General features: G+C 38.3%; 2 protein-coding genes across 2 annotated transcripts; one reads left to right on the top strand and one right to left on the bottom strand.

The window, feature by feature from the left end:
• Positions 1–632: 632 nt before the first annotated feature.
• On the top strand, positions 633–4,873 carry LOC18598400 (receptor-like kinase TMK3). The gene is made up of 3 exons (XM_018122126.2): positions 633–786; positions 1,033–3,474; positions 4,110–4,873. Exons 2-3 carry the CDS (start codon positions 1,134–1,136, stop codon positions 4,616–4,618), a joined length of 2,850 nt encoding a protein of 949 aa, XP_017977615.2. The 5' UTR covers positions 633–786; positions 1,033–1,133; the 3' UTR covers positions 4,619–4,873.
• Positions 4,874–6,667: 1,794 nt separating this feature from the next.
• Positions 6,668–10,897, bottom strand: LOC18598399 (mediator of RNA polymerase II transcription subunit). Its single transcript, XM_007027906.3, has 7 exons — positions 10,366–10,897; positions 10,071–10,236; positions 8,804–9,266; positions 7,479–7,538; positions 7,298–7,366; positions 7,168–7,211; positions 6,668–7,082 (listed from the first exon to the last, which is right to left on the bottom strand). The coding sequence occupies exons 1-7, from the start codon at positions 10,667–10,669 to the stop codon at positions 6,899–6,901; spliced, it is 1,290 nt and encodes a 429-aa protein (XP_007027968.3). The 5' UTR covers positions 10,670–10,897; the 3' UTR covers positions 6,668–6,898.
• Between the last annotated feature and the right edge of the window lie 181 nt (positions 10,898–11,078).

The raw sequence follows: 11,078 nt of genomic DNA, 5'->3' as shown, positions 1-11,078 counted from the left end.
TCAACACCATACTCAAGAGTTCGTGTAACATACCCTATACTATAAGAATATATTATAACACACGCATGCATGTACTCCAATCCAATTAACAACACCTATTACAACCTGAACCTGATTACTTAGTTATAAGTGAAGGATATCGGTTGTAAGAACTTGACCTGACCTGACCTAACCCGGATTCAACAAAGAAAAAGAAGACTAAATTAATCAAAATTAAATCAAAATTCAATGTAAAATTTACATTTCTATATTTTATGAATGTCTTTTTTCTAGAAAAGAGAATCTACGGGGAAAGTTAGCATTGTAGCATAGTACTGTAAAATGTTTTGAAAAAAAGAAAACAGTGGTTATTTTATCATCCACAGCCCAAACCACAGGAGAATTTGAAGAGTAGGTTCTATCAGGGTGAAGCCAGCAGGTCACGGAAATCAAAGCAGCAGAGAAATGGATGATTCCACTCAACAAGATTGACCCACCAGCTTAATTGTCGCTATAAAATCAATCTGTTAATCCTGTCTGTTTGCGTTAAACAAACCACAAGTATTAGGAGTACCACTTTTCTTTTATGATCAAACCACTAATGTTAAAATATTATCACACCTGCATGTCACAACCTGTCCAAATGACAGTATTACCCTTCTCCTTTTGCACTTCTTGATAAGCAAGTGAGAGTGAAAAGGAAATGTCTGGTATGCTGTGTGGCAAATGAAAGTAACCTGCTTTTCCCAGAATCTTGATGATGATATATACTATTTATAATGCTAATTCAGATAGTCACTTTTTAAGGTATGGTCCAAGGTTCGTTTTCTCCATTTTGTTTCAGTTTGGCTCAAACTCTTCTGCTTGATTCAGTCTTTTGAATTGTTTTTCATGCCAAAGATCTGGCTTTGGTGCTCTATGACTCCTAAAGCTTGAACTCTTCTTTTTTTCTATGTTCTTTTGCCTTGTTTTCAAGAATTCTCGTGTTTCTTCAATGTCTCTCAGTGTTCCTGGAATCTAAAGTCTGTTTTTTTTTTCAATGTTTGATGCAAGATTTGAAGTGGGTATTTGAAGAAACCACCATTGGTGCTCAAATGAAGCTTCTTTTATAGGAGTTGGGGTGATCCAGTCCAGTGCAGCACCAAATATCTGCAATGAGAAAGAAGTTTGCTTTTGTGCTTCTTTTATCTCTTGTTAGAGTGGTTTTTAGCGCCACTGACCCTGGTGACCTTGATATTTTAATGCAATTCAGAGATGGACTTGAGAATCCTGAGCTCTTGAAGTGGCCTGAAAATGGTGATGACCCTTGCGGTCCTCCAAGCTGGAACCACGTGGTTTGTGATAAGTCCAGGGTTACTCAGATTCAGGCTCAAGCTGTGGGCTTGAAGGGTACTTTGCCTCAAAACTTGAACAAGCTCTCCATGCTCAAGAACATTGGTCTCCAAAAGAATCAGTTGAGTGGAAAGTTGCCTTCTATTAGTGGCTTATCAAACTTGGTGTATGCGTATTTGGATTACAACAATTTTGATTCTATTCCGGCTGAATTCTTTGATGGTTTAGATAATTTGCAATTCTTAGCATTGGATCAGAATAATTTTAATGCTAGTACAGGTTGGTCATTCCCCAAGGCTTTGCAAAATTCTGCTCAATTGACCAATCTTTCTTGTATGAGTTGTAATTTGATTGGGCCATTGCCGGATTTTCTTGGTTCCATGCCTTCCTTGACAAACCTGAGGCTTTCTGGTAATCGTTTGTCTGGTGAAATTCCGGGTACTTTCAATGGCAGTGCTCTACAGATGCTTTGGCTGAATGATCAGCTTGGTGGGGGGATGACAGGTCCAATTGATGTTGTGGCAACAATGGAGTCTCTTTCAGTTCTATGGCTGCATGGGAATCAGTTCACCGGACCGATTCCAGAGAACATTGGTAACTTAACTCTCTTGAAGGATCTCAATCTCAACAGTAACAACCTTGTTGGCCTGATTCCTGATAGTTTAGCAAATATGAGATTCAACAACTTAGATTTAAACAATAATCAGTTGATGGGTCCAATTCCAATGTTTAAAACGCCAAACGTGACTTTTGCTTCAAATAAATTCTGTCAAGCCACTCAGGGGCTTCCTTGTGCCCCAGAAGTTATGGCACTTATAGGGTTTCTTGATTGGGTGAATTACCCTCAAAGGCTTGTTAATTCGTGGTCCGACAATGAGCCTTGCAATTGGGTGGGAATTAGATGCTTTAGCGGGAAGGTATCAATCATAAACCTGCCCCATTATAATCTCTCTGGTACTTTGAGTCCTTCAGTTGCAAAGTTGGACTCCCTTTCTGAAATTAGGCTTCAATCTAACAATCTAACTGGTCCAATTCCTGAAAACTGGACTAGCTTGAAATCTCTGGAAACTTTGGATCTCAGTGACAATAACATATCTGGTCCATTACCAATATTTAGTAGCACTGTGAAGCTTGTCACAACCGGTAATCCTATATCTGATGGTCATAAGACAGCCCCTTCCAACAGAGACAACACACCATCTGTGAGTTCAGATTCTCCACTGAATAGCCCATCTTCCTCATTGAAAGGTTCAGGTTCTAGTCCCACTGATTCTTCTGTGGAATCAACCAAAACAAAAAGTTTCAAAAGGAACACATTTGTTTCAATTGTTGCCCCTGTTGCAAGTTTTGCGGTTCTTGCTTTTCTGGTCATTCCTCTATCCATCTACTGTTATAAGAAGAGAAAAGACAGTAAGTTGGCTTCAACTTCCCTGGTAATCCACCCAAGGGATCCATCTGAAGATAATGTGGTTAAGGTTGTTGTTGCCAATAACACCCATGGAAGCACTTCTACACTAACCGGGAGTGGTTCTGCAAGCAGAAACGGTAGCAGCATTGGGGAGTCTCACGTCATTGAAGCTGGAAATTTGGTCATATCAGTTCAAGTTCTTCGAAATGTGACAAAAAATTTTGCACCAGAAAATGAGCTTGGCCGTGGTGGCTTTGGTGTAGTTTATAAAGGGGAACTAGATGATGGGACACAAATTGCAGTTAAAAGAATGGAGGCTGGTGTGATCACAAGCAAGGCTTTGGATGAATTTCAGGCTGAAATTGCAGTTCTTTCAAAGGTCCGGCACCGTCATTTAGTATCTCTTTTGGGCTATTCCATTGAAGGCAATGAAAGAATTCTTGTTTATGAATATATGTCTCAAGGAGCTCTTAGTAAGCATCTTTTCCATTGGAAGAGCCTGAAATTGGAGCCTTTATCTTGGAAGAGGCGGCTAAATATTGCCTTGGATGTAGCCAGAGGAATGGAGTATCTTCACAGTCTGGCTCACCAGAGCTTCATACATAGAGATCTTAAGTCTTCAAATATTTTACTTGGTGATGATTTCAAAGCAAAAGTTTCAGATTTTGGTTTGGTCAAACTTGCTCCTGATGGGGAAAAATCTGTTGTGACCAGGCTTGCTGGGACTTTTGGTTACTTAGCACCAGAGTATGCAGGTAAGCAATATATCTAAGGTTCTCCAATCATTTGCAATAAGATTAAGCAGAAATAGTCATGATAAATTCTCAATGAAATAGTTAATTTGTTTAAACTTTTAACTGTCCCAACTTTCTTTCTATCTGCAGCTTGAGTTCCGTCCTTGAAGTGACAAAGTCTTCTTGCATATAGTAAATGCTAGTAGTAAGCTGCTCTAGAGGATTTTAAGTTGGTTTGGTCAAGTTTTTAAACATTTTTGAAGCACATTTATCATTGTATTCACTTTTGAATCAGATCTTTGAACTAAGCTTCACATTGCAGTTTAAGTTAAAATCTTTCCACATTGACCCAAGTTTGCACTATGTGAAATTTTTGTTTTTAGATCAAAATCAAAACGAAAGTTCAAATCTTTGGTATTGCCTTTCAATTGACATTTGGAAAATACCGATGCTCAAATTGGGATGTATAATCTTAACGATTAAACACAGCCCTTGAAAATATGTTCCAAGCACCTGCGCTTCCTAGCAACAAGAAACTTTGCTTGTGTTTCTCTTGTTTAAGCAGTAGACTGGCATCCCATAGACTCGTATGTTTTTGTTCTTAATGTCCTTTTTTTTTTTGCGCTGACTCTAATTTCATGTGCCAATCTATTCAGTGACTGGAAAAATCACGACCAAAGCTGATGTCTTTAGTTTTGGTGTTGTACTGATGGAACTTTTGACTGGATTGATGGCACTTGATGAGGACAGGCCTGAGGAGACCCAGTACTTAGCTGCATGGTTCTGGCATATCAAATCAGACGAGGAGAAACTGAGGGCTGCTATTGACCCAGATCTTGATGTAAAAGATGAAACGTTTGAGAGTATCTCCATCATTGCTGAACTTGCTGGTCATTGCACTGCAAGGGAACCCAGCCAACGGCCAGACATGGGCCATGCTGTGAATGTATTGGCTCCACTTGTTGAAAAATGGAAACCACTGGATGATGATAATGATGACTATTGTGGCATTGATTACAGCCTTCCCCTTAACCAAATGGTGAAGGGTTGGCAGGAAGCAGAAGGAAAGGATTTTAGTTATATGGACCTAGAAGACAGCAAAGGTAGTATCCCGGCTAGGCCTACTGGTTTTGCAGAGTCATTCACTTCTGCTGATGGTCGATAAATGAGGTACTTTGTTGCATTTCTTTGACTACCATGTTCATTTGGTAGTTGTAGATAGCAGTTTGTGTTCTATCTATTTGAGAATTCAATGTCAATATATATATAATTTTTTTTATTGTGGTTGCTTTATTGGTGGATTTCCAGATATTTGAAAGTCTCATGTCTAGGCATTTCACTTTCAGTTGTAATATTTTCCTGCTTATGATGATGTAGATAGAGAGCAATGGTGAATGTGAACTATTTATTGGTCCTTCCACATTCTTGTTCCTTATTTTCTAAGTTCCTTGCTGTCAAAATCCATAAAAGACATATTTTTATGCATGTCATAAGATTCTAGTCATGAAGGCTATCCCATACTCTCTAGTCACTAAGGCAGTTTACCATGTTTTTTGAATGCAAATTGCTTTGAACGAGCACACACCTGAGGTTGGTCAGAGTCATTCTTGAGTATGTAGGAAATTTCCTACATTCAAATTAAAGACACGCCTGAAGTTGAATCAATGTAGCCGGAAAACCTCTTGGTTGTTGGTTCATAGCTATATTCTCTCATTGTGACCAACTTCTCAATGTACCATGGCAATTTTACCCGACTGTTGATGTTTGAAGTGCAAATAATTGCATTGGTGTAGGTTTGGTTTGATTAGTTTGGCAGGCAGAGACTTCTTGGTAGCCACTCAAAAATTCTGCTTGAGAAACAATGAATGCCTGAAAATGAACCAAAACTGATTCTATAATGGTTTTGAAAATCAAAGCAGATCCATTTATTTAGTTTGGTTGGATTTTATTATAGCTGTAGCACCTACGCTAACCAACACTTGAATTCTTGTCCCCTTCTTTTATATACCTTGAAAAGAGATCATTAAGATTGAAGCTTTTTAGTTTTTATGGTGGTATGAAGAAACGAGATCATTATGATTAGTGCGAACCTAGTAATGGTCTAAAATATGTATAATCACGGCCAAGTTGGTTTCATAATGCCTGCATGGCCAGACTTGGTCAGCTTGGGGCAACAGCAGAGGCGGCACCCTCACAAAGAGATGGACCCCATAAAGTAAAGGGCGTAAACATTATGCAGTTTGGCTGAGTTCAATCAATGTAATCTAGGGGGCAATCAGTTTTGGGTCTTACCTCATAAGCTGGGTGCTACGAAGAAAGGAGGAAAGTGGGGCAGTGCATTGCATTCATGTCAACCCACGGGAAGGCTGCTTGTTATTGTCATTTGCCCAAGTTGGATGCTTCATGAATGGACGATTACTAGGAAGGAATAAAGATACGTCAGTTGCACTGCTCCACATATGGTTGGCCCTTTCCTATCATTTTTGGACAGCTTGCCACTCCTCTATCGTTGGAATTATTAAGAGGATAGTACTTCTTTTCTTTCAATAAAGACATGCCAAGTGACGCGGACAATTCATTTTATATTATTATTGATATGATAAGTGAAATATGATACATGTATTAGTATTTCATGTTATCATTCGTTATGATATATCAATATGTTATGTTAACATCACGTGATAATGACAAATGATATTTTAATTAATACTAATTAATCAATCATTAATCATAATTTTTTTAATTTAAAATAAAAAAAATTTAATTAAATGTAATAAAAAAGTAAAAATTTATTTAAATATTGTGTAAAAAAAAAAATGCATTTTTATTTTTAACGTGATGTACTCAACTAACCTGCATGCAAAAATCTAAATGATTCACGAGATTATTCTTCTGTCAATGAAAGGAGTGCAAGAGGTGTGATGAATGTCATGCATGCATGATATATCATAGTTAAGTGATACAGAACGAAAATGTGAATTTACCAAATGCCAACAATAAATTTAACACACTTTCTACAACCAACCAAGACGTGCTTCATGTAATCAGCAACGCTGGCTGGAATAATTGGCTTCTGAAATTTACAACCCACGCCCCAGTGGCAGTGATGATGCAACAACTACTTATTCCTCTTTCCCTCAGAAAGAATTATCATTCCTTTCTTTCCTTGTCTTTTTACAAATTATGGTTTTGCATACATCACTATTATGGTGGATTTAACCAATAACTCTTCTTGTTTAAATTGAGCTACAACAAACCCCAGGATACAAACTTTCCAGATCAACTGCCACAAACAGGAGCAAAGCCTGAAATGTAAAATAAATAAATATATACAAACACAAAACAGATGACAAACCTAGGAGTCAAGACAATCTCCTTTTGTCACTATTTAATTCAATCTTTCTATTTCCTAGCTCCGCTATCACACCTAGCCTCATTAATCAGACTATGCTTCATCTGAAAAGCAACCAATATGATAAGCTCCAGGGGCACTACAACTTTGATCTCCTGTTGAGGCAATTGCTTGGGTCGATGAAACTTTTGAAGGAGAAAATGTTCGATAAGGACGATGGACTGGGGGTAAGAGCAAAGCTGATTGCTTTTCCATTGCCAGTAGCCGTCCACATTTGCTGTACCAACAGTTTCATCATTTTAGTACAAAATACTGCACAAGCTAAGAAGAGCTAAAAACGAAGAAAGGGGAAGATATTGTACCTGCAGATGTCAGTAAATAAACTTCGATAGCTGCAGATCCAGTGCTACAAAAACAAAAGTAATGGTGCATCATTAGCATAAATGGCCACTAAAAATTGATCAAAAATTCACAAATTGTTTCAGACCGTACCAAAAGAGAATGGAGTGCTGTTTCACTTCTGATTCCAAGAAAATACTGGAGGGCGACAGCAGCATGCTCCTGCAATACGGAAATAATTGCATGTCTTAACAGAAAGCTTCAAGTTTACTGGATATTTTCAACCTGCACTACAGAAAACTGATAACACAAGATAAGCTTCCAAGATTGTTACCGTGATGTGCCTGTATACATGATAGACTGAAGAACCTCTAGCATGTATGTAGCTGCCACCCTGCACAAGAATGCGAAAGGTAAATACAGAATAGCAATTAAACTGCCTTATTGAGAGCCAGCAAGCAACAAAAGCTTCTAGAGCTAACCAAGCTATATGATGAAGGTCCAAATAAATCTCTCTAGTTAATGAACATATATGGTATCAAACTGAAATATGATTATGCTAGCAAAGGTTGATTGTGAACAGAAAGGTGGTTTGCACTCTCCCTTTCTTGTGAAATCACAAGATAAACTTTGGTCCAGCCCCAAACTTGCAGCTTTGAAAACTTTGAAGCACTGAAGGTAGTAAATTCATGCTTTGGAACATGATTTCTGGTCTGACTTTCTGCCAGCAAATTTAAATTCCCATTGTTTGGCCAAAAAGAGAAAACAATTCCCATTGCACCTTTGCTTTCAAATAACATCAAAACTTCCCAAGATACCAGTTGAGTCCAGCAAAAAACAACCCACCCACCAGCACCAGCACACATACATGCTGCATGCAGACAGAGAGACAAAGCAAGCAAGAGAGAGGTGTGACAGCACGAATAAAAGCCTATCTGGAATGATGTTGCTACTAATTCTGAAGGGCAAAGGTGGCTTATTCATCACAGAATGTTGAACTAAAGAAACCACTTCAATGCTTTTTGCCTGTCTTAATTTAACTAAATTCAAAGCAAGCCTATGCCTAATACATTTCACAAAAATTACTAATGTAACATATCTTTGAGAAAATATTTGTTAGTTACCTGATTTGTGCATTTTTGCAAACTCTCAGATACAGTATTCCACTGAGATATTATTTACAAGTCCAGCCAGACAGGATTAGGAAAATACAGTTATTTTGCAACCAAGACTCCAACAGTTTGAACCATTGTCAATCACTAAGCCAATAGTCAGTTATTCAAACTCATGAACAAGCTTGATCAATTAGTAGCCTGTTCAAGGTGTAAAACAAAATTGAAGCAGACAAATTAGTTTTGAGTTACATTTGAGCCTTGAACAGGCTTGATCAATTTCAACAAAATCTTGATTATATTAAGTGCTCAAGTTGCCTCTGCTTCTATGCACAGATGCAAATATGGGAGCATGAAAAAATACAAACAAAGATAGATCTTTACTATGTAAACTAATTAACTCCTCTACCACGTGGCTAATAGGACAAGCTTCAGCTAAGGTAACCACTATTTGCATCTTAAATGGTCATATGCAGATCAAAGGTTTAATATGTAATGAACTTCAAGTATGGAACCAGTAGCATTTGCATCTTCTGAAAAAAATTACCTCATCCGGAGAAAAGAAGGCCACTGAATCTGGATCAGTAGAACCAGCTGGATGTAACGATACTACAGCTCTGAAGACAGAAGGAAATAACAGCTCAATTACAGCAACCTTATCCATAGAAACAACAGTCTGGGGTCCTGGTCTGAGTATACTTGAGCTGTGAAAATTATGTTTTGGTACTTCCATGGTATTATCATTTGCTGAAGCAGGTAATGAAGAAGCTCTTTTCAACCAGTCCAGTCTCTCATAAGTCAAAACTTTCAAATTTGGCATGTCTTTCTCCAAACTTGTCAGAACATCTGATAATGTTTTGCAATCGCTAAGATTATCTTGATTATCTTCCAGCAGAGCTTGCGAACTGCGGTGTTTCTTTGACACAGAATCAGTACCCTGACCATTTTGTTCATCATCAAGGTGAGGAAAAAATCGCCTTTTCTGGTCTGTGAAGGCTTTGAGAGCAAGCCTGTGAAATGGAGAAGCACATGGTAATTAATTTGAGAATCCCAAATTTCAACACAAACAACTATTATAATCCCAATGAAGCATAGCTACTTAAAGAGGACACACTATATAATATTACGTTGCAACGTAATGTGATGCATATTGAATTCAACTGCAAATATTGTCACAAAACAACAGTATGCCACAAGCGATGCACGTTAAGTTAGTAAACACCAGCATAGATAGAGCATAAAAAATCACTTCATTCTACCCAAAGCAACTTTCTTCACAATTGTACGAGTTGCTGAGACTAAGCCTAGCCAATAAGTTAGCGGCTTGGTTTCAACTTCGTTCAGGGGTATCCCCCTTATTCATTCAGTGTTGGATCAGCGCAAGCTAGCAACATTGATGAAACAAGTAATTAACAAGTTATATTTTATAAGAACTTAGGAAGGCAGCAAGCCATTTAAAACAACATCAAACAATAACCATGCATATTACATCATCTCACAATCTAATAAAATGAATAAGACTAAAAAATTTTAATAAATTTGAATCCCCTATCACTATTCACATCCATTCCGATCTGAACCCTAACAAATTCTCCATTCAAGTCAACACATGCACAATTAATTATAACACTATCAGTACACTAGGGCTGCACCCCTTACTACCCTGTAAAGTTTCCTAAACCCTGAACCAAACAGGAAACTGAAATTCCCGGATCTAATTATACAACTAACAATATCAACTCATAAAGACATTGCATCAAAGCTTAAGTAGATATCAATCCTATCAAACATTCGCCATGTCCATGACTATGAACCTTGTCCGGTCAACAGCAGATGCACCAGCCTGGCCAGCAAGCTGTCGTTTCCAAGCGTAAGCCACCACGGCACCATCAGGACAGACTAATGGCATATGCAAACCCCAAGAATTACTCCTTGACCTAAGTGACTCATTTAACACTCCAGATTCCTCCAGCTGCCTTCCTAACAAAATTCAAGCACGATTTTCAAAAACCTAAACCACAAAAACGACAGCATTTTCACTGTACAGACATAAAAAATAAATCAATTTCAAAAAGTTTTTAAGGAAATTTAATTATTTGATCTTTTTACCAATAGTGCGGAGGTCTTGGAGGTGTTGGCGCATGGAGTCATCTTCTTGGCGGAACAAGTGGAGAGGTTTGGAGCTTTGATGCGGCTGCGCGGCCACAAATAAGGCTTCGAGAAGTCGATCGGCACCTAGACGGATATCGGCGATGAGTCTAGCGGCGTGTCCCAGTCTGTCCATTGCTAGTGCCACCTGCTTCGGTGGCGCCTCCCCGGCGGTTGATGATGGAGGTGTTGACGTCGCCGGCGGTGGAAGTGGCGGTGCCGCCGTAGCCGCGGACTGGAGGTAGTGTTGATGCTGTTGCAGCATTAGGGTTTTGCTAATTGCGATGTTGGAGGATCTGCTAAACGAGATGCTGAGAAAGGGCCAAGACTCTTTTTTCTGGGTGCTATTTCGGGGATGAGAGAGTTATAATGGAGCCTGGTCGACTTCCGCAAATGTGAAATGCTCGTACAAAGCGGCCAAGCTCCAGCTTTTGAGCCTTTTTTAGCCACAGCCAATCTCAAGGGACGCTTCAAAACTAAACTTAAGGGTTTAATTGATTGTAATAAAAAGCATGAGTCAAGGATTCTACTCTTTTCATTAGATTTTAACAGCATCATTTCATATTCAAGCTATAATTTCAAAAGAAACTTACTATTTATTTATTTATAAATTTAATTTATATGATATCATTTTATTTATATATCATATAGACTTGGACTGGTATATAAAATCT

The sequence above is a fragment of the Theobroma cacao genome, chromosome 5 (genome assembly GCF_053813885.1).
Source record: "Theobroma cacao isolate CCN51 chromosome 5, ASM5381388v1, whole genome shotgun sequence".
Taxonomy (NCBI): domain Eukaryota; kingdom Viridiplantae; phylum Streptophyta; class Magnoliopsida; order Malvales; family Malvaceae; genus Theobroma; species Theobroma cacao.
Note: the sequence above shows the minus strand (reverse complement) of the source record. Positions and strands in the feature narration are given on the sequence as shown.

Bases quoted from the DNA above. Each gene is read 5' to 3' on its own strand.
- LOC18598399 (XM_007027906.3), bottom strand. From the start codon at position 10,669: ATGCTGCAACAGCATCAACACTACCTCCAGTCCGCGGCTACGGCGGCA. The intron at 9,267-10,070 runs GTTCATAGTCAT...TCCATTTCACAG, and splicing joins TCTGCTGTTGACCGGACAAG to GCTTGCTCTCAAAGCCTTCA. The intron at 7,539-8,803 runs GTAATTTTTTTC...ATTCTTGTGCAG, and splicing joins CCTTCTTTTCTCCGGATGAG to GGTGGCAGCTACATACATGC.
- LOC18598400 (XM_018122126.2), top strand. From the start codon at position 1,134: ATGAGAAAGAAGTTTGCTTTTGTGCTTCTTTTATCTCTTGTTAGAGTG. The intron at 3,475-4,109 runs GTAAGCAATATA...CAATCTATTCAG, and splicing joins CTTAGCACCAGAGTATGCAG to TGACTGGAAAAATCACGACC.